The sequence below is a fragment of the Psittacula echo genome (assembly GCF_963264785.1).
Source record: "Psittacula echo genome assembly, chromosome: 10".
NCBI classification, from domain to species: domain Eukaryota; kingdom Metazoa; phylum Chordata; class Aves; order Psittaciformes; family Psittacidae; genus Psittacula; species Psittacula echo.
This window is the reverse complement of record NC_137741.1, coordinates 1,192,503-1,215,560: the sequence shown is the minus strand read 5'-3', so window position 1 is coordinate 1,215,560 and position 23,058 is coordinate 1,192,503. Positions and strand designations below refer to the sequence as shown.

At 46.0% G+C, this 23,058-nt stretch overlaps 1 protein-coding gene across 1 annotated transcript in view; it reads left to right on the top strand.

Annotated features, from left to right (window-relative positions):
* The window catches only part of MYO9A (myosin IXA), a gene marked incomplete at both ends in the record, with an annotated part of 156,205 nt that extends 137,270 nt beyond the window's left edge, over nt 1-18,935 (top strand). The window contains 17 exons of the mRNA XM_080626175.1: nt 3,182-3,294; nt 3,685-3,842; nt 4,427-4,650; nt 5,534-5,650; nt 6,323-6,511; nt 7,468-7,515; nt 8,194-8,305; nt 9,647-9,708; nt 11,879-12,071; nt 12,620-12,748; nt 13,092-13,197; nt 13,670-13,801; nt 14,780-14,903; nt 15,697-15,750; nt 17,463-17,665; nt 17,867-18,009; nt 18,454-18,935. Of these exons, the coding sequence (XP_080482301.1) occupies nt 3,182-3,294; nt 3,685-3,842; nt 4,427-4,650; nt 5,534-5,650; nt 6,323-6,511; nt 7,468-7,515; nt 8,194-8,305; nt 9,647-9,708; nt 11,879-12,071; nt 12,620-12,748; nt 13,092-13,197; nt 13,670-13,801; nt 14,780-14,903; nt 15,697-15,750; nt 17,463-17,665; nt 17,867-18,009; nt 18,454-18,935 (2,589 nt within the window). The remainder of the gene's footprint in view (nt 1-3,181; nt 3,295-3,684; nt 3,843-4,426; nt 4,651-5,533; nt 5,651-6,322; nt 6,512-7,467; nt 7,516-8,193; nt 8,306-9,646; nt 9,709-11,878; nt 12,072-12,619; nt 12,749-13,091; nt 13,198-13,669; nt 13,802-14,779; nt 14,904-15,696; nt 15,751-17,462; nt 17,666-17,866; nt 18,010-18,453) is intronic.
* Nucleotides 18,936-23,058: the final 4,123 nt, after the last annotated feature.

Sequence of the window (23,058 nt, the reverse complement as noted above, 5' to 3'; positions counted from 1 at the left end):
CATGTACAGTGTTTCCATCTGTATTCTGTATTGCAGGTTTGAGACCAGCCCTTTGGCTTGTGGCTTTTCTGGGTCAGGATTGCCACAAGTAGCAAAATCTAGGGACTGCTTATCCGTATTTATTAGCAAAGGCTGGTTGAGTGTTGCTGAGGAACAGCCTATGATAGAGCAATGCTGGTGCAGGTTGGTTCGGGTACAAGATCAAGTAGGTTGATATTTCTGCAGACACATTCGTTGTGTCTTGTGATGTTCACATGAAGACGAGTCAGGCAGCCACCATGCATGGGCTGGTTTCCATGCTGCTCAGTAGCTTATTCATACAGCTTCTGCCCCCCAGCTATGACTGTCCAAAAAAAGCCTCTCTTAATGCTCTGCTCAGTGGCCAAGGGCTGCTGAACGGATGAAAGAGAGATCTCGTGCAACCTTGGGAAGCTGAGCATGTGATGGCTCACCAGCTGCACTGGGTGAGACCCTGCCTGGTTTGCCCATTAGTTTCTTGACCATCAAGTTACTGATTGCGTATCACCAGCTGGTAAATAAAGGTCCACCAAAAACTGATGCTCCTGACCTAAGTCTGAGGTATCCCAGAGCAGCAAAAACCAAATTCATCTTCAGCCAGAGCTGAACCCCGAGGTGCACCAGCATGTAAGGTTGCTGCTGAAAGTACACTTGACTCCAAGGTGCCTTTAAGGCTAAAGGGCTTCCTGACAAAACCAAGCCTTCAAAGGTTGGTTGAGTTTTTTGGCTAGTGACTAGCTGAGGATTCATCTACCTTGCTGTGAGACAGGTCCAAGTGGGAGGAATAGCTCCTGGCTGAGGTCACCACACGTTAATACCGCTTCAGTTTTGCACCTAAGTCCAGAGAGCTTTCCTGCAGTGGATAAATGGAAAGCCTTGGTTTGAGAAACCACACCAGGAATACCTTCTGAATGCAGCCTCCTTTGGCAGAGGCTCTTAGACAGAAGGACCTGGATAATGATGCAGTCATTTTGCTCCATACAAAGCCACAAATTGGCAAAATTTCATCCAAGTAACTGTCACCAGTCTGACCCCAAGCATGCCTGAAGAGCCAGCAGTGGAAAAGATCTCTTTTCCTAAGCCATTCAGAGAGGCATCACACTTTAGGAAGCTCTTCAGAGCAGCACGTAGCACTGCTGCCTGCTAGGACAAGTCTCTTGGCCGTAGTTCTTTCTTGCTAGCATGGGTGGGTGAAACAGAGGTTGCTCTTTGGTCTCTTCTTCATCCAGGGGACAACAGGCCCCCAGCTATTGTCATTTACCCACATGTGATGCTTTTTGGTGTTCCCTGTCCAGAGATTTTCTAGTGTAGAGGCTCTTCTTGACAAGTAAGAAGGTTTCGCACCCATATGAGGACCTTCCCCTTCAGAGCTTCTTGAAGAAGTCCCTCAAACAGAAGGATCTAACCCCAAAAATGTGGTTTAGTGCTTACTTTCAAAAGCTGGACAACTTGCTGTACCAGCAGAAGAAATGCTGAACAATAGTAGGTCAAGAATTGGGGCAGAGCAGAGAGAGGTGATGATAGTAATGGTAGAACATCCTTCATCCAGTTTTGTCTATAAAGTGCATTACAGATGTTTTTGACTCAAGAGTCTTCTGTGTGAGCCAGTGGTTTCACTTGCACTACTCCATCATCTGTACTCTAAATCTGCTTGTGCAGTAGATATGATAGACATTTTAAGAATAAGGTGTACGTGGTGGCCTGTAGAGCAACCTCTGCCTTGCTCTGGTGATTCCTTTAGCCTGCTGGCCACTGTCAGTACATACCAATGTGCTTTGAAATACCAAAAAAGGAAGTAAATTTCCCCACAGAATACTTTTAAAACCCCCAAAACCAAAAAACAAGGCGCTAAAATTCATTAAAAGGTTGAAATTACTCAAGAACAAAACTTTATCGGGGGGGGGGGGGGCAAATATTTATACAAGTCATTTTGAAAAGCAAGTAATAAGTTTGGACTGGATGATAATAACTTTTATGGGTTTAAGGGCTGTTTTCCAGTATCCATCCACAATTTATGCGTGATCATCACCTAAACATAAAAGCAGCAGGAGAAACCGTTTGGTGGTTTAGGCAGTTTCTTTCTTTCCCATCTGCCTTATGTGCTGCCATCTCCTGGCTGGCAGAGAGGTTAGCCCAGGGGTGAAAAATGGAGCGCTGAAGAGTGAATATGGGAAATGTGACTCCCCTGCAGCCCGTATTTTATATCATTTTATTTTCAATATTTTAATAGAAGAAAAAGAAATGCTGAACCCCACATTGTGGTCAGCTGAGACATTCAGCTACAGGAGATATTTGACGGTCATCTCCTGAACTACAATACAACCGGATTTCCTCATGCTGAAAGTCTCTCCTCCAGAAGGGCAGCTCTGAAATCACAGCTGCAGTGGGGAAAAAAAGAACAAAAATGGCTATAGTTTTTAAGTACATCAAAACTATTTCTGGGCTGTTTCGTGGAATCCTGATAGGTTCAATTGTTGCAAATTCATTTCACCGTTCACAATGATCCCAGGGCATTTACATGTTGGCCAAGGCAGATATCCTTTATGTTGAACTGTAAAATTTCTTTTTTCTAGAGGGTTCATTTTGATCTGTCTTTAGCACAAAGACTTTGGTCATCTTTTCTGTAAAGTCCTCAACAAGAGTTGAAAGAGGAAGCTCTGCTGGGACAGATCCATGAGGTTGAAGGTTCCTTTGGTGCTGGGAACACCACAAATCACTTCTTCATGGCTAACATGGCTCTTCTACGATGGAGAGCTGGGCTGCTCAGACCATGATGGTGGAGTGGCTGTGCAGGCTGGATGATGAGGACCCATGGCTTGGTGCACACTGATTTTCTTCATTGGTGGCTCAAGGAAAAAGGAGATTGGACCTCAGTGTAGAGCTGGAGCAAGGGAAATGCCTTTCTTTCTTAGGAGTCATGAAAAGATCTCAGTAATTGTAGCTAGCTCAACAAGACTACAGGTTTTCACCTCTAGACAGATGGAAATCAGAATCATAGAACAGTTAGGGTTGGAAAGGACCTTAAGATCATCTGGCTCCAACCCCCTCTGAAATAAAGACTTAAGACATGAAATACCTCATTTTTGCTGGGACAAACTAAAAACCAGGTGGCACCCAAAGAGTTGTCTCATAGTTAAACGCTTCGTGCTTGGACTTGTTACAGACGGTGCAGCGATTCGCCTCAGGGGAAGGCCAGACAAAACTGCACAAAACGATGTCTCAGGGGGAGATCGGGAAGCTGGTGGCTACGCAGAAGAGCCTGGCTCCAGACGGGAGGTAGGAAACATGGCTGGAGATGGGAGGCGAGTCCCTTCCGTTTCGTTCTTGCTCTCCATCACCTTTCTGAACCACCCTGGCTCCTTTGAAGCTCCACCACTCAAAGTTGTTACTTGTCCAGCCTTTCCTACATGACTGCAGACATGCCCAATTAGAAAAGGTATCCTGTTGTGATGACATGGGCCCGATGTCCCATCCCAAACCATCTAATTGCATGCATGAAACTCGAGTTTCTTGCCTTTCTTGAGCACAAGTAGCCTGGTTTTCCCAGTAGAAGTTGTTTATTTAACTCCTCCTCAAACACCATGAAGGTCAGGACATTTGGGGTAGTTTTAGGTAGAAGGGCATTTCCTAGTTGACAAGGTTCCTCTTTCCACAACTTATTTCCAGGCCTCAGCGAGCCAAGATGAGGTTCTGGGTGAAGGGAAAGCAGGGGGAGAAGAAGACCTCACGGGAGAAGCTTGCTACCCAGTCTGAGCTGCTGGAGTTGTATGCGGAGCAAGAAGCCCCTGGCAGGGAGGTGATTTCTGGTTTGCAGCTTAGTGAAGGTAAGTGTGGGGTGGCATGGTGCTGGTGGTGTAAGGAGCAGAGAATCTGTGTCTGGTCTCATGACAGAGGGAAAAGCTAGTGTGAACCTGGCTTTACGTTGCAACCAAGCGTAGCCCTAAATATAGGGACTTGGGTAAAGATGTAGAACAGAGGAAGGTTGGTTTATCTATAGGGTATCTGTAATGGGAGTATTGTGTATGGTGGTGTGGTCTAGCTGAGGCTGCTGTGGGAAAACGGGTTGGGAAGCTGCACAAATTGAATGTCCATGCTAGTTCATGTCTCTTGAATTCACAGACAGCGACAACCCAAAATGATGGCAAGTAGGTTAAAGGCTGGGATCCAGAATGGGTCCTAGAGGAATTCTATGTCACTAATTCTCCCAGCAGCTGTCTGGACATGGGCAGATGTTTCACCTCTTGATGGAGGAAATAACCAAAGGAGAAATTGCATTTAATCTTAATATACCACCCAGTGCTTTTCCCCTCCCCAGGTTTACACCAGTGCCCATCTCCCTGGTTTATTGGCAGAATTCTTTTTCATCTGCTCTTCAGTCTCTGTCCCCCTTTGTGATTATCACCCACAGAGTTGGGTCCTCACCACCTGACCCCCCCTCGGAGCCCTGAGCTGGCCGGTATCTACCGACGGGAGTTCAAGGAGAACAAGGAGCCCTCTCCCAAAGTGAAACGCAAGCGCAGCGTCAAGATCAGCAATGTGGCTCTGGAGCCCGTGCAGTGGCAGAACGACTCACTGCAGATCATAACCAGCACTAGCGACTTGAAGAGCATGGATGAGTTTCTCTTGAAAAAGGTAACTCCCTCCTCAATGCTCCAGCTAAATCTTCAGAGAGCTCAAAGAGCAGACAGAGGCAACAAAGCCAAAATTATCCTGGGGGAAGCAGTAGAATCAGAATGGTTTGGGTTGGAAGGGAGCTTAAGATCATCCAGTTCCAACCCCTGCCACAGGCAGGGACACCTTCCACTAGAGCAGGTTGCTCCAAGCCCCTGTGTCCAACCTGGCCTTGAACACTGCCAGGGATGGGGCAGCCACAGCTTCTCTGGGCACCCTGGGCCAGCGCCTCAGCACCCTCACAGGGAAGAGCTTCTGCCTAAGATCTAACCTGAACTTCCCCTGTTTCAGTTTGAACCCATCACCTCCTGTCCAGTCGCTGCAGTCCCTAATGAAGGGTCCCTCTCCAGCATTCTTGTAGCCCCCTTCAGACACTGGAAGCTGCTCTGAGGTCTCCATGCAGCTTCTCTTCTCCAGGCTGAACAGCCATATGTTCTCAGGCTGTCTTCATATGGGAGATGCTGCAGCCTCTGATCATCCTTCTGGCCCTCCTCTGGACTTGCTCCAATAGTTCCATGTCCTTCTTCTTTTGAGGACACCAGAATTGCAATACTAATAATTCATCTAGGGTGCACTGCATGCACCAGGGCAGGCTTGGGAGAGAAGGTGGCATGCTTCAGTGCTTCCATTGCTTTGTGCTGCCCCTTATCAAAAATGGGTGACCTCAGAGGGCAGGAGTTGATGGCTGCAGGGAAATGCTCATGTTTCTAGTTTGCATGCAGGAGAAACCACCTTGTAATCATTATTAACATCATCTGCCTGTGGCTGAGCAGCTGCTTCATCTCACACAGTGCTCAGCCGCAGCACAAGTGGCATGGGTGAATAAACCCCTTTGGTTTCCCAGATGAATGAACTGGATAATGAGGACAGCAAGAAGGACACACTCGTGGATGTTGTGTTCAAGAAAGCGCTGAAGGAATTCCGACAGAACATCTTCAGCTTTTACTCCTCGGCGTTGGCGGTAAGTGACCGGATCATGGGTGAGAACTTCCACCTCCAGGAAAAACAAGATGCTCTGCATCCTCCGGGTGGTGGAGACATTGCTGAGTCTTCCATTCCTGGTCTGCTTATCCCAAAGGATAGATACTCTTCCTTTGCATTCAGTCCCATGAGCTGTAAATTTGGACTAACTGTTACTCTTCAGCCAGCTCTTGACACATGTTGCGTAGAGATTTCTAATGGCCTCATTATAATCAAATGGGAGATGACAGTAAGTCAATGCACTCTTTGCCACCCAAAGTACCTGAAAGCTTCTGTGTTACATTTATAAGAGATGGAGACATCTGAGCAATGTGGAGCTCTGCTCTTCTGCTGCTTCTGAATTTGAGCAATGATTGCTATGGCTCATGATCACAGTGATCAAGAAAAGCTAATTTATTGCTCAGATTGCATGGAAAGTTCCCTCTAAGACTTGATCTGGCACTTAACATCCTACTGCTCTGCACACTGAGAAGCCACCCTGCCAAAGGTCATGAAGCAACTGTTAGATGATCCGATTTTCCTTCTTTTTATCATACTTGGACCTTTCCTGAGTGGTTGGAAGCTAGGCAGCCTGAAATGATTGTCTGGAGGTTAAAAGGCAATCTGGGCTGTATAAAAATCACTTCTCTTTTTGCTTCTGTTCCCTTAAAAGATGGATGATGGGAAAAGCATCCGCTATAAGGACCTTTACGCCTTATTCGAGCAGATTCTGGAGAAGACTATGAGACTTGAGCAGAGAGACTGGAGTGAGTCTCCAGTTAAAGTCTGGGTCAACACCTTCAAAGTCTTCCTGGATGAATATATGATAGAGTACAAACCCCTGGACTACACTGCGGTAAAGGTAGTTGGCACTTTTCTTAAGCTGCTTGAAGGTTTGGGAATTGTCTTTCCATAGGGTTGTGCTCTCTGTAGACACATGGAAGCCTCTGTTGTCTTCTCCTCTACTTTAAGCTGAGGTGGACAACATAAGGGTGATTCGTTGGTTGTGTTTCACTGCACTCAGCAAACCCAGTTCACATCAGGGCTAAGCTGAGCTTTGGCCAATGCCAATGTGTAGATGTTGTCTTCAGGGCAAAGCTGCAACCATCTATGGATGGTCAGAAAGGCAACTCCTGGTGCTTCGTTTTTTAGTTTTGGGGGGTTTTCTCCAGTCTTTGAGGAAAAGTGAAAGAGATACAAGCTTTCCTGGTCTCCTGACCTCTTCCCAAGTGACCATATCACCATCGGTTGGGTTGCAGAAGTGCACATGGGCAGTGGCTGTCCTCAGGGTCTAGGTATGGTCTTTAGAACAGTCATTGCTCACAGCGTGGTCTCCTGATCTCCTCACTTTCTGTTCTGTATTGCCTGAGAGGACAGCCATGTGGTCTCTGGCTGGGCTTGGGAGGTGGGGTTTATTGTGTAAATACCCCATCTTCTGGCTCTTCTGCTCCAAGTCCTCCCCATGCTTCTCTCCAGGCAGGTTTTCTTCAGAGCAGGCTGAGCATCAGCTCTGGCTACAGTGCTGTGCCGCATTCTCCTCAGGTGTCTTGCATGAGATGGGAGATCAGGTCACTGCTGCAGGACTTGGAGCTAGAGCAGCAGCTAACCTCAGCTCTGGGATGAAGAGGGGGGCAGTTGTCCAGGGGATTTCTGAAAACGGGTGATCCATAGGAGGGTTTTCTAAAGTGGCTCTCCTGGGGCTGCAGATGCACTGGAGAATAGGGTGGAAAGCAGTGGGCAACATGAGATAAGAGCCCTTCATGCACTTTACCTGGGGAAATTGCCCCTAAATACACTTAAATCTCTTTCCAATGCCAGGTGCCAAAAACAGAACGAAAAAAGAGAAGAAAAAAGGAAGCAGATGTGGTGAGTTGAACACATTAAATAATGAATGTTCTTGCGCCCAGAATGATGAGCTATAAGAGACCTGGTCATGACCATCCTATGCTGAGATCTGAACGTCACACTGTAATGAACATGCAGCTGTGAAAGGATGTGCTGGAAAGGTGGATGGGGGTGGATGTGTTTGTTTGATCAAGGATCACTGTAGGTTGTTCTCTGAAAACTCATCCCACATCAGTCAAGACAGTAAATGTAATGTCAAGAGTTATTATAGAACTCAGAGGAAAACAGAAAGTGTTCTAGGTTTCTACATAAACTTACAGAGTGTGGTTTAGATCTCTAATATCAGAGATGTAGGAGATTACATCCCCTTTTTTCCTAAAGGATCTGATAGCATTAGTAAGGATGCAGATGCAAAGCAAAAAGGAGCCATGGATGCGTGGAAGAATCCTCTTAACATGGAGAAGTTGACCAGCCAACCTCAGTCAAACACTGTTTCTGACTTGCTTGTGTGATGGTTCAGTTCCCATAAAGGCTGGATTGGGTTGCTTGTGGGGTTATTGGGCTGAAAAGGAAATAAAAATAGCAAATAAAAGCAAATAACAGCTAAAAGCTGGTGAGCTGACCATGTTCATCTCCTTGTTTTGCAGCACACTAAGCACGCATCTCCTTTTAATTGCCACTCAACCTTTATCATTGCAGGTGGAAGAGCACAACGGTCACATTTTTAAGGCGACCCAGTACAGCATCCCCACGTACTGTGAATATTGCTCCTCCTTGATCTGGATAATGGACAGGGCTTCTGTTTGTAAATGTAAGCACACTCTCTTTGGTCTGTTTTCATGAGTTTGTATCACAGTGATGAGCTTTTGCATTTTGAAAGGTATTTGCTGCTCTTTCCTGCAGCCCCACTCTCAAACAACTTGTGTTTTTTCACATTAAAAGATCTTTTGGGACAGATCTTAAGGGTTTTTGAAGTCAACTAGTAAGTCCGTCCCAGCAGCCCTTCCAGTCCTCATGTTGCAGTTTGGAGAGGGGGAGCTTTGCATGTTACATATTTTATCCCATAAGGTCCTATGGTCATCCCATAGGGTCAAACCATATTTGTCACAGTAAGAAGGATGGTAGAGTCAGGTATGGCAAACATACCCTGCAGCTTCAGCCCATAGGATGCCTGTAGGTCTCATGACCTTGGTGAATTCATCTGGTTTAGCCCGTTTGGCCTCCAGGCACGGGAATTTCTGGGGAGCTCAGGAAAATGGAGGAGGATCAATGGGAAAGATCAATCCATTGCTTTGGATTTTCCAACATTTCTTTGCTTAAGTTGGAAGTATCAGCCCTGGATATTTCAAGCTGAAGCACAGGACAGGAAGAATACAGATTACGTGCTATTTCCAACCTCTTTGAGGGTGTTTTATTGGAGCAAGTCCACAGGAGGCCACGAGGATGATCAGGAGCTGGAGCACCTCCCATATGGAGACAGGCTGAAAACATTGGGGCTGTTCAGCCTGGAGAAGAGAAGCTGCGTGGAGACCTCAGAGCAGCTTCCAGTGTCTGAAGGGGGCCTATAAGGATGATGGAGAGGGACTCTTCATCAGGGACTGTAGAGAAAGGACAAGGGGTGATGGGTTCAAACTGAAACAGGGGAATTTCAGGTTGGATCTAAGGCAGAAGTTCTTTATTGTGAGGGTGCTGAGGTGCTGGCACAGGGTGCCCAGGGAAGCTGTGGCTGCCCCATCCCTGGCAGTGTTCAAGGCCAGGTTGGACACAGGGGCTTGGAGCAACCTGCTCTAGTGGAAGGTGTCCCTGCCCGTGGCAGGGGTTGGAGCTGGATGATCTTAAGGTCCCTTCCAATCCAAACCAGTCTGGGATTCTATGATTCTATTTATGTCTGATAGCTCAGAGTGACTCATGATTATTTTCCAAGTTGAGTTTAATGTTTCAGGGACATAAATATGGGACTTTTATAATTAAAGGCTTCATTTTTTTTCTGTTTGTTTGAGTGGATCTAATACAGATTTGGCCTCTGGAAACTGCAAATTCAGCGTGCTTTTGACCTGCTAGTCCTGTGAGGAGCTACTTAATTCATATTAATTCATATTTCTCCAGTGATCTGACTTTTTGGATTATTAAATCCTCCTTTTCTTCATTGCAGTATGTAAATATGCTTGTCACAAGAAGTGCTGTCTTAAAACCACGACCAAGTGCTCCAAAAAGGTAAATATCACTCCTTTTCTTTCATCATCTTTCATTTTCTTTCAGTGAACCCAAGTTTGTATAAAAAATGTTTGCAGGCACAGAACTTGATATAATGCTGGCAATAACCCTCCTTCGAGCAGCAGCTTGGACCAGAGATCCCTGAAGGTCTCTCCAGCCGGTGCTTTGGTGTTTGCAGGGGGACTAACGCAGTGATGCGTCACTGTATATCTGCGCAGTCATGCAGCAGATGGTGCAGTGATGTTCTCTGCTTTTTAACCACACTGAACCATAGAAAGCTGTCCTTACAGCTTATAGGACTTGGAAATGGGGGGGTTAGCCTTAAATGTAGGATTATTCTTGGAAATAGGGGTTATTCTTAACCCAGTTGGTCCCTGTTGAGGCTCACAGCACAGTCTCCCAACGGCAGCAGCACAACAGCTGAGCAAGGAAGGGTGAGTGGAGGATGCTCAAGCACTCACCATCCTCCTTAGAGGGGAATTAAATACTCTATGCTGGGGTTTAAGCATATGGAGGACAGTGAATGAATGTAACTGGTCGCTCTGGCTAATGTGAGCCATCAGGATTTGGAGGTTTTTGTTTGAAATAGTTTATTTTGTGCCCAAAAAGGATGATAATACAGCCAGGGTAATAATGTGTGCAAAGCTTTGTCAGCTCCTTGTGAGGCTTCTCAAGGAAGAACAGCCTCTATAAAGCTGCATCATTACATTTTTCCCAGTAAGCTGAATATATACATTGAACATATGTATGAATATACTTGTATTTTGAATATATATAGTATTTTTGCTGCACTCCTTCCCTTTCTGGGAGTGTTTCTGCAGGAGCTGGGAACACCTCACATGAGTTTCTGCTCTAAAATCTGGGAAGTCCAATGAGATCTCTGATTATTTTAGGAGGAGAAACTCAGAGGTGCTTGGACCCATCTCGTTTCTTGAGGTATCTCTGCACAAGGAAGTTTTTGTGCTATACCCAAGGAAGCAAGTTGACTGTAGCTTTCCACCTGGGTGGTTGGAGGTCCTTCTCTAGGAAGGCTCTGGCTTGTCTGTACTTGTTTTCAGTGACAGGGAGCCACAAACCCTCTCTTATGCTTTGAGAAAGAGGTCTTTATTTTCTGGCAACAGTTGACTTTGTAACTGTTAGCCTTGTCCCAGACTGGATCTGTTTCTCCAGATCTATGGTGAACTTGAGCAAACGCCAATTTCATCTCTGTCTATGGCCGTGGACTTGCTTTCACCCATGCTTCATCTCAGCGCTACCTGCCTTGTGTAAAGCAGCACATGGGGTTTGTGTCATCATGTTTGCTGATGGCCATTTGAGCAGCAGGTGATGAATTTCAGCTGGTAGCTGAGACCAGGTGTTCCTGGGGTGGGTTTTTTCCCTAGAACAGGAAACAATGTGGGCATCTTCCCCACATCATCGCATAAGGTTGACAGATTAGTGAAAGGATGAACCTGAATGGGGAAAACAAAGATGCAGGAGTGGTTATAAGGGCAGCTGTGACCTGGGTCATGGTCACCACCATCTTGTTGATGACTGGGTTGCAGCCTATGCCTTTTCACATCCCTTTCGCTGGCACCAGGAATTCCTGTCAATATTTCACCTAGTCTTTTGAATTTTCCCACTCAGAATCTCCCATGCAGGAGGACCTTGTCCAAATTGGAATGTGCCAGTTACCCAATCTCCAGTGAGTGTTTGCAGCCAGCAAAAGGGTCTGTCCTGGCAGATGTAGATGGGGATTTTCATGCTCTTATTTTAGCATCATGTTTGTTCACGGATAGTTTGTAATTGCCAATGCTGCAAGTTGATCTAAGTCCTCAAGACTCAGATTTACCTGTGCATCCTCTTTGTGCATCCTCTTTGGGGAGTGAAATCATCCTGGAGATGATGCCAGAGAGGCAGGAGGTGGAGGAGGACCATGCCTGGCTGCCTTGGCTCTGCCAGGCTGAGAATATACCACAGTTGGGTGGTTAAAGAAAGAAGATCCAAAGTTTTATGATTTCAGAGACCAACTTAGCATTGCAAGACATAACTGCTGGCTGTCCTTCATTAGACTGACTTGCACATCACCTGGATCAGCTGAAGAAGCCTGAAGGGCAGCCGGATCTGAGCACTGCACCAGCGTTGCTTCCTGGAAGGATTTTCGACCCCTTTTCTCCCTTTTCCTCCTCAGTATGACCCCGAGCTGTCGTCTCGGCAGTTTGGTGTGGAGCTCTCCCGGTTGACCAGTGAGGAGCGGGCAGTGCCGGTGCTGGTGGAGAAGCTCATCAACTACATCGAAATGCATGGGCTGTACACAGAGGGCATTTACAGAAAATCAGGGTCCACCAACAAGATCAAGGAGCTGCGGCAAGGACTTGATACAGGTAAATGAATGGGGAAAAACCATGCGGGGAGAAAAATCTCTGCAACAACAAGGTTGGATGTGAGGAAGAGGGAATGCTTCATCCGGATGAAACAAGGGAGCTGTCCTGCCTTCCTTCCTGTGCAAGTGGTGCTTTCACATCTCCAACAAAACCCAAGTCACCAACTCATGCGTTTTGGGTGCAGTACCTGAAATAAGTAATTCTGGTTGAGAGAAAAGACTGCTTTACTTACACTGTAGCAATTGATGCCAGCAAGAAAAGAAATCCTGGTTTAACCCAAGGTTCCTTGCCCCGGGAAATGCATTTCTCTCTATATTTAACAGGTAGAGATGAGATCAGGTGCTGGGCTTCTTGCCATTGAACACAGTGTGGGTTTGGGGTGGCAAACAAACGTTTTTATTGTAGAGGAGAAGCTTCTCATAGAATGGTTTGGGTTGGAAGGGACCTCTAATGGTCACCTGGTCCAACCCCTTGGCTTCACTAATGGCTTCATATTGATTGTTGCCTCTTGGTTTTTTCGTTTTTCCTCATTCTGTTGCCGAACCCAGACATTGATAGTGTGAATTTAGATGACTACAACATCCACGTCATTGCCAGCGTGTTCAAGCAGTGGCTCCGAGATCTGCCCAACCCTCTCATGACCTTTGAACTCTATGAAGAGTTTCTGCGGGCGATGGGTAAGGAGCCTCCTTTGGTATCCCATTCCCTCAGCAGAGAGAAAGGGTGGCCTAACTTTTTGTTTGTCTTTGGGCCCAAACCAGCTAGTTTTGCCAAATTATGGTTACTGTGTTTCAAAGCCTGAATTTCTGGCTATAAGGGTTTTCTCACAAGAAGCCGCAGGCAGTTCAGTCTCACCTTTGGTGGCACATGTTGCATCATGGTTCAGCAGATTTCAACCCAAATCATTAGCCAGCAGATCCATCTTTTAAGTAGCGAAAGTAAGTAAGTGTTAAGAAGGTATCATTTTACATAGGAGGAAGAATTAGAAGCTGTCCCTAAACACTGCTGCTTCCTCTGCAGGCCTCCAGGAGAGGAAGGAGACTGTACGGGGAGTGTATTCAGTCATCGACCAGCTCTCCCGCACCCATCTCAGCACCTTGGAGCGTCTCATCTTCCACCTGGTGAGGTACGTTGAGCCAGGGCCACTTTGGGCAAGGGAAGGATGCTCAGGCATCATTCATACCGAAGTCACTAAGATTGAAAGGAGGTGGGCAAGGGAAAAGAAGAGTTTCCAGGTCCATCACGCCTCCCAGGAGGTGGCCCCAGAGCTGTTCTCCAAATGATCCTTGTATTGATGAACAGCCTCTGCAGTGTTCTGGTTGCTCATAGTGCTTGCAGGTCCATGGTGCCCCTCACCACTGCAGGGACAGGATTTGTGGGTGAAAAACACTGGGGTTTTGGCTGCCGTGAGAACACCTGAGACGTCTTCAGGTTTGGCTTTCTCCCACAGGCAGAGCAAAGATGAGGGCAGAATAGCGTGCTTGCTAGCAAAGCAAGATTGCACCTTAGAAATGTTGTCTCCTCCATTCATCCATGGAAGAGGTGCAGTGGGAGGTGCCTTCACCACTGACTTCTGGCTTAATCCCTATTTTTTCTAGGATTGCCCTCCAAGAAGAGACCAATCGCATGTCAGCTAACGCCTTGGCCATTGTCTTTGCTCCCTGTATCCTCCGCTGCCCCGATACGACAGACCCGCTGCAGAGCGTTCAGGACATCAGTAAAACAACCACGTAAGAACGTGGTGCTGGATGATCCAGCTCCATACCTATTTCCATGTCACCATTCCTATCTTGATAACCCTCAGTACGGTCAAGTGGCTCAAGAATAGGGAGCTTAAGCATGGAAATTAGGCACCATATTTCATGTTCTCTCAGTCCCCAAGAGGTTGTTAATGGGAATTTTTAAGCTATGAGGATCCACAAGAGCAGATCAACGTGTGTTCCCACCCAGCACTTCTCAGCAGGAAAAGGTGAAGCTTGTGCTGAGGTGGTTTTAGAGTTAATCCCATTTCTGGCAAGCAGATCTATATTCTCACTTAATCTGGGGAGGTGGGGGGAAGGGGTTATTTGATGAGGTGAGTTTGGTCTGCAGCAATATTAGTACTGCAGACTTGGATTTCTTTAAGGTATTTGACATAATTGCAAAGGTTTTACAGAGGAAAAAGTGAAGCAGCTGCCCAGATTCAGTCTGGCTTGTGTTAAGTAGATTTAAAAATTGATAATAGAGACAATGATAATGATGGAAACCATCCAGTGAAGGGCTGGGCTTCTGAAAGAGCTTGGTTTACTGCCAGGAAGTGTTAAAATGGTTGGAGACCAGAACGTGTTTGGAGGCTCGGCTGGTAGGAGCACTCATCATTTCAGAGGATTTCTTTGTAGCTTCTCTCTTGGACATTAGCTATAGCACATCCTCTAATTTTATTACATGGAAAGGACTACATTTGTTCCCCAAACACACTCCTGACAGCATTAAACAGTTCTGCTAAACAAGCTTGCTGCAACCTGCCTTCCCCAGGTTTGTATTTCCTTGATCCCTCTTCCAAGAGAGGGATCTTTATCACTGGTTTTGGAGGAATTTGCACTACCCTTTGGTTTCCAGCTGGAGCTTTCTCCCTCTGTGTTTTCCATCAGGGCAAATCTTCAGGCAAGACAGAGACAGCTCAGATCAAACTGTTTCCCCTTCCGATCTTGTCTTTTTTCCCCCTTTAGGTGCGTAGAATTAATTGTCATTGAGCAGATGAACAAATACAAGGCTCGTCTCAAGGACATCAACAGCCTGGAGTTTGCAGAGAACAAAGCCAAGAGCCGCCTCTCCTTGATCCGCAGATCGATGGTGAGATGCCAAAACCATCTCTGTCCCTTCCCATCCCGTCCTTGAAGCAACCCTCCCTTATCTTCTCCTGCTTATCCCAGCTGCCCAAACCCCTCTCACCTCCCACACCATCCTTCCCAGGACAGGGACCCTAAGCCCCATGGAGGCTCCTCACCTTTGCAGGGAGTCATTCCAAAGCACGAGAAACTGGGAATGGTCTGTGGAAATGTGGCCACTCCAGTTCAGATGCTCCTAATCAGTGTTTCCATCTTGATTTGAACTTGTTTGGTCATGGATTTAGTCTTTCACTGACCAGCTCAATGTTGCCCCGTGGGAGACCTGGACCATCCTTTTTCATACTCAGTTGCTTTATCTGAACCCAAAATGAGCTCCTCACGGGCTCTCCCTGTTCCCACACCACCTGTTTGGGAGACTCAAATCCATCTCATTGAGCTTCCATGCTGCCTCGGGGGCCAGCGGGCTGTGGATGCACGCTGCACTTGGCTTGTTGGGCTGTAGGAGCGAGACAGACTTGGCGCAGCGTGGCTGTCCCAGGCTTGGGCTGAGGAGCCAAGCGACACTTCTGCTTGGACCTGCCCGCTGTGGTCCTTGGGGACATGTTGCTTCTGCTTTCTTGGGGATGAAATCCAAGCAGGGGCTGCCCAAGGTTGTGGGGCTGGTGCTGCAGAGCTGCCCTGCTCATCCTACTTGAAAAAAAAACCCATCAAAATGAACAGAAACGGGTTTTTTTGGCGGGGCAATGGCATGTGCACTCTAACCTTCTGCTTTCCTTTTCATCTCCTCTCTAATCCAGAAACCTGTACTAATTGCAGTTAGATTTATGAGCATAACCCGCAGCTCAATCCCGGTATGTATTAACTGCAGTGCGCCCCGCGCCAGCCGCCGCGTCCCTCCGTTGTGTGTCACCGCCACTCATTCCAGCCCCGTCCCACCGGCCATTGTCCATGAAGTTGCCCGTCTGGTCCCCGAGTGGGAGCTGCTCCTCAGAGTCACTTTCTCCAGCAGGTCCCCCAGGCAGCAGGAGTTTGGGATGGCCACCACTTGGCCATCCCCACAAGCAGCTCCTTGAAAAACTGCTTTCTGCCCCTTCTCCCCTTCCTACTTTTCTTTTCCTCTTCTATTTTCTTTTCCCATCCTGTGCTTCCCTCTTTTTTGCTTTGCTTGACTCATCCCTTCCCACCCCAATTTCTGCTCACTCAGGGTATGTTTCAGCATCATATTGCTTTCGCAGTGCTGCTGTATCTTCAGATGGTGGATAAAACCGGTGGCTCGGATGCCTCTGTGACCATGAGGCATCTGAAGGTCTCCTCCACCTTCTTGGAGGATCAGCACCACCACCCCTTTGAACAGAAGGGCACAAGACCCAGGTTGGAATTGGAAGGCATCCAGCAACCCCTTTAATCCCCAGCTCCATCCCAGCTTGACTGAGTTCCCAGTGAGAAAAGTTTTTGGGGATGCTTCTGGAGCTGTTTCCCTTCCTACCAGATTCAGCCCATGGTGCTTCTCCCCATCCATGCGGGTCAGGAGACAGAGAAGGGCAAAACTCGAGCTCTGCTCCCCTGATGCTATTTTGCAAGCACACAATTTTGCAGGGGCTTAAGTCCACAAGCCGATGGGATCCTTGGGATCTCAGGGGTTTTGGCCAATAGGACTCAGGTAGCTGCGCTTCAGCTCAGGAGCCAGCGTGAGAAGGTGTTGTCAGAGGAATGCCAGGGCACAGGAGCAGCTTTGCTGCCGCAGGAAGGTCTCTGAGATGTGACAATGTAAGATGAAAAGGGTAAAATGGAACAAATCTCACTTTTAGAGGGGAAAAAAAGGGAGGCTCCTTTACACTGCAAACCTGCTCTGGGCACGTGGGTTATCAGGAAGAGCCAGGGATGCCACAGCTGCAGAGATTAAATAGTCCTATGGGGAGAAAAGCTGTATTGCAGTGAGCAGGGAGATGCAGGCTTATCCTGGGTGACGGTTGTCAGGAGGAGAGCACCAAGCAAGGGGCATATCTCAGGTTGGTCGATGTTGCCCAAGTCCTGGTCAGTTGAGGATCTAGAATTTAGAAGATGAGACACGTCTGGTTACAATAATGGTTAAGATAGAAGCTTTTTAATGTCTGTGGTGTCCCTCATCTGAGGGTGGGTGAGGAAAGGATGCAAGATGCAATCTGATGATGAAGTGGGAGCCAGGTGCCCTGAAATCAAAGCCCCGGTGACACTTCCAAAGCCAGCATGGACCTGGCAGGTCAAGCTTCCCATCGCATGGGCTGTCAAGCTTTGCGGAAACCCATCCTGCTGCCAGCTGCGCTTGCTTGGAAGTCCAGGTTGCACTTGGTCCATCAGCACCACACTCACCACCTCCATCCTCACCTCCTCCAGTGTGTTGAGTCTTTCTTGGTACCCCTCTCAGCCCGGGATGAGATTTTGGAGAGTCTTGGGTGCAAGCACCCGTGGTGCACTGAGGACCAGTGGCCAGGGCCATTGTCTTTGCTTCTTGGGAGAGCCTGGCACCTAAGATGTTGGCAAAAGCAGCTTGGCTGGTGGTGGTGACACCATTGTCTCTCTTCAGGGCAAAGGACGCATGCGACGCGGTGCCTACCCCAGCCCAACATCTCCTGTTGCTGTACGCTTGCCCTCGGTGACAGATGTCCCTGAAGAGACCATGAGCAGTGAGGAAGCCATGGAGATGGAGGTGACAGAGCAGCAGCAAGTGGCCATGCAGCAGGAGGAGAAGGTGCTGACTGAGCAGATTGAGAGCCTGCAGAAGGAAAAGTGAGTCTGGCTGAGGGTTTAAGCCATGTCCCCTAGCAGCAGGTTACCTATAGATGTCGCTTGCCATCATTTAGTTGACGTGCTGCTCCCAGGATGACCTGGAGGACTCCATCCCTCCATGAATCTCTTGGTGTATGTGTATCCCTTTCTTCTCCTCCCCACCTTTTTGATCCCCTTGGGTCAATGGGTTGGTTTTGGCAGGGAGGAGCTGACATTTGAGATGCTGACGCTGGAGCCCCGCGCCTCTGACGATGAAACCCTTGAGTCTGAAGCCTCCATTGGCACTGCCGACAGCTCTGAGAATCTGAACTTTGACTCCGAAGGAGCCATCTCCGATCGCTCGGGTAAATCCAAGAGTTCTTGAGTTTATCATAGAATCATAGACTGGTTTGGGCTAGAAGAAACCCTCAGAGCTCATCCTGTCCAACCCCCCTGCAATGAGCAGGGACATAGTCAGCTGAGCAGGTTGCTCAGGTTTTTCTATAAGCTTGAGCAAGGTTTATTTGTTTCTTTCCTGCCTAGAGGAAATCTAAAGCCAGCAGTTTAAATGGGTGTAAAGAGCAGGGTTAAAGGTTGAAACACATGAGGAGGTGGGTGGTAGCATCCAGGGTTTGGTGGGGAGGTGAACATTCCTCCAGCACTGCACATTGTCATCCTGGGTGATGGTCCCAGTGAGATGCTGAGAACATTCTCTTGGCTTCATGGCATGTGTCCCTTAGGGAGTGGTGCCGAGATCCTGTGTGGTCTCGGGGTGCTAATCCTCTGTTGGTCTTTCCCACCTCCCACAGAGAGAAGCATAGCACTTACCTCCCTGCGCCCCGCCAAGGCAGAGGGGCCGAGCCGGCTGCGAAGGCACCCCAGGACTCGTCCAGACCCGGTGGATCCAGCCGACGTCTCCATCTCCTCCTCTTCCTCATCCCAATCGTCCACCTCCTGCTTGCCCCACCTTCCCCGGAAGCGCTTCCAGATGTACTCCAAATCGCCCTTCTACCGAGCAGGGGGTCCTGGCGAGGCTCCCGAAAGCCGGGCGAGCCCCGAGGGTTTCATGGGACCTCTCCGTTATCCTGAGGAGCGCCCTCAGTTCACCACCCGCGGGACGTTCAACCCGGAGAAAGGCAAACAGAAACTGAAGAGCGTGAAAACTTCCCCCCCAAAAACCAAAGAGCCCCCGGATGGGGGGACAGGGGGGACACGCAAGAGAAACCCCGAGGCCGACTGTGCTGCCGCCCAATCCCTCGTCCTCCTGGGGAGCAACGAGTTCATGGTCTGAGATGTTCCACATCGTGTGCTGGAGCATCCTCCTGGTCCGTGCTCCCCATGGCTTCCTTGTTAACACCAGGAGGGTGAATTCCTGATTTCAAAGGCCGGGGCGGGGGGGACGGTTTTAACGGTGGCCTTATTGGTTATGGGGGGTTGAGGGTTTCTGAGGGGGGTGGACCAGGAATGGAGGGGCACTGGCCGGCTCCTGCGCCCTTCCCCTCGGAGCACCCCACGCTTCGGAGCATCGCACCTCCAAATCCTTGTGCCCAATCACCGTCGCCTGTGGGTAGGAACAAACCAAGCCTAAAACTCCCGTGGGAGCATCCTGAGCCGGCAGCGGCTCCAGCCAGCCAGCCAGCCAGCCAAGCCCTCCGCGCTTTAACCACCTCATCCACGCCAACGCCAAGCGCATGGAAAAGCGTTAAAATCTGCCAAAAACCACCTTTTTTTTGTGTTATTTTTTAACGTGACCTAACCACCTTCTCCTCTTTTTTTTTTCATTTTGGAGACCGTCAGTATTAAAAAATAATAATAATAATAACAATAATAATACTCAAGGACTACTTGAAGCTCTGTTTGTTTATAAGCCGGTTACTGGAGTTTGATGTAAATAGATATATTTTTATTTTTAATTTTGTTTTCTATTTTTCCCCAAACTGAACTTTTTGGTTTATTATTATTGTTATTTTGTGGCCAGGGAGGAGGAAGCGAGGGGCTGAGCCGTCCTGCCAGTGCCACCACTGGTGTCGCCATCCATCACTTGCCGCTACTACCTTGCTCTGTACTTGTACTTCAAAGTGTAATTAGCCTAATTTAAAAGCAATGCCCATGATAGGACTAATCAGCTCTTAATCCCTCCCATATCATCATCATCATCATCACCCTCCATGGCATCTGGAGAAGCTCCAGATACAGGAAAACCTCTGGAAAGGCAAAATTATGAGCCCTAGAGCACTAATGAGATGAATAAAGGACAGATCCATCCTCTCAGATGGGTTGGGCACTGCAGGTTGAGGCTCATCCTTTCCTGAAACACCACCAGAAAAGGGGGAAAATGCTAAAACCTGGGGTTTCCTGAGCGTTTTGTGGTTTTCCGAACATCTCTGCATCCCAGGGTTTAGCCAAGCTGCCCTTCGGTCCCTTCCCCCTGCCCATTGCTTTTGAGGGATGGTTTATTTATTGGGGATTTGGTTTTCTGTTATTTCACTTGTCAAAGTTTTAGTTTTATTTTCATTTTCATTTTTTTCCATGGGGAAAAGCAATAGATGCCGCTGGGAGAGCAGGAGCATGGGAACACCATCCACCTTGGTGCTGCATCCCGGGAGAGGAGCAAGACCCACTCAATCATCCCCCACCCATAGGGGAAAATGGGATTTTACCATCCTGAGTGGAAAATAGGCATTTTGGGACCACCCTGGGATGTGCTGGGAGGCGGGTGGTGGCCAGGAAAGTGAAAGATCCTGGGAAGCCACCCCAGATTTCCCTAGAGCTGGAAATAGCGGGAGCATCCCTGTGCTCTGCTCCAAAACCAGCCGTTTCTGAGCATCTTTATCTAAAAGCCCAGGAATTCTCCTCAAAGCGGCTCCCGGTGAGGGTGTCCCTGTGGGAGGGCTGAAGGGCTCCAACCTCATCCTCAGTTTTCCCAACACAGCGGCATGAGCACAGCCGGGACAGCAGATCTGGCTTAGGCAGCGCCTCCAAATACATATATATATGTGTGTGTGTATTTCTTTTCATATATATATTTCCCTTATATATAGATTATATATATATGAAGAAAATAAGTGTTCAAGAATATATATTCTATATATAAAGAAAATTGACATATGAAAGACTATGTATATTCTATATATAAAGTATATGTAAAATAATATATAAAGAATAAATGTTTCTTTGTATGTTTTTATTTCTTTTATATATAATACATGTTTACATATAAAGAAATACGAGATATATGCTACATGTGAAGAATATATATATTTCTTTATGTATTTTATATATAAAGAAATATATATGAAGAATAGATGAAGAAAATATATTTCTTTTTATGTATTATAAAATAATATATAGAAGGAAATATAAATATAGGAAAAATATACTGTGTATAAAGAATATATATGTCTTTATGCATATATTTATATTCCTATGTAAAGAAATATATATAAAATAAATACATACCATGTATAGAGAATATATTTCTTTATACATAGAAATATTATATATACACAAAGAAATATTATATATATATTTCTTTATATATATAAGGAAATATATTTCTTTACATATATAAAGAAATATATATAATAAATATATTATGTATAAAGAAATGTATGTCAAATAGATGCATACTGTATAAAAAGAACATGTATTTCTTTATATATATTTTTCTGTATTTCTTTTATATGTATAAATATGTGTATGCTTCTTCATATAGATTTATATATTTCTTTATATAGAGCATATAGTTCTCTAAGTACATATATGCCATATATAAAGAATATATGTGGGTTTTTATCTCTACTTCTTTATACATGTGTTTATAGAATATATATGGAATATATATAGAAAATATATAGAATATATAAAACATTTCTTTATATATATAATATATATTTGTGTATATATATAAAGAAAATAGATATAGAAGAAATATATGCATATATAGATATATATGTGTAAAATCCAGGCCAGGCAGAGGCTGAGCTGCAGAACAGGGGGTTCCAGGGCTCCCGGCCAGCACATCCCCCCGGCATCTCCCACAGCCCCTTCCCAGCCCCTCCTGCGAGCCAAGGGATGGATTTGCGGCACGAATGTACTTACTACTGGAGCGGAGGAGCGGGGCTGCGTGCGGTCAAGTGGTGGTGTTATTGTTATTATCATTATTATTATTATTATTATTTTTCATGGAATTTTTTTAAGTAATTTATAAGTCTGCTGCGTGTAAATTAAAACCAGATCTGTATTGTACGAGGATATATTATCCTGTGTCACCCACGCTAGGAATGGTTTAAAAAGGAGAAAAGAAAACCAAACAGAGAAATAAAAGTGTACTTCTCAAACGGTGGAGCAGTTGTGGTGCCGGTGAGACCCCAAAGCACCGCTGGGTTCGGGGAGACTGGGAGGCTTTTTCCTTCTGCTCTCAGCCCGTCGTGTGGTTAAAGTGCAATGGAACAAAGCCCAAGCCCCCAGTGTTTGATGTCACATACTAGAATAGATTCTAATTTCACTGATTTCTATGCAGATTATTTCTATTTTTCATATGCAGTTTTTTTCTATTTGGATAATTTTCAGTTTATTTATTCAGATTATTTTCATTTTATTTATATTGAGATTATATTCAGGTTATTCGTTATTTTAGTTCCATTCAGGTTATTTCTATTCAGATTATTTTCAATTTATTTCAATTCAGATGATTTTCATCTTTCTATTCAGATTATTTCTAATCATATTGGCAGAGGTGATTCCTCTGCAATCTATTTATCTTCAGATTAACTGTACTATTGTGAATTCTATGCAGGTGATTGAATTCAAATCACTTCAGTCTGGTTCCATTTGCATAATTTATTTCAATTTCTATCCAGGTAGGTTTAGATTCTTTATTTTCATTCATTTTCACATCTCAGATTATTTCTCATCACTTTATTTTCACTGACATTCTCTCTAGTCAGATTCTTTTTCAATTTATTTGTAGTCAGATTATTTCATTTTATTTATAATTACTCAGAGTCACATCATTTCATTCATATTATTCATATTCAGATATTTTATATTTGTTTATATTCGGATAATTTCTTTTTAGTTTATTTGTCTTCAGGCTGCTTCAGTTTGTTTCTTTTCAGTCCTTTTTTATTCAGAATATTTTATTCAGGGTATTTCTCATCAGATTATTTATGGCCAGAAAATTTATTTTAAATTTCTTTATATTCAGATTATTTCGTTTTCTTTCTAGTCATATTGTTTTTATTAATCTTTTTTTATATTCTGGTTGCTTAATTCCTGTTATTTAATTGCAGTTATTTCATCTTACTTGAGCCTCTTTTATTTATAGTCAGATAACTTATTTTAAATGTACTTCTACTCCGATGGTTTATTTCTATGTTACCTGTTTACAGGCAGGTCATTGATCCTCAGGT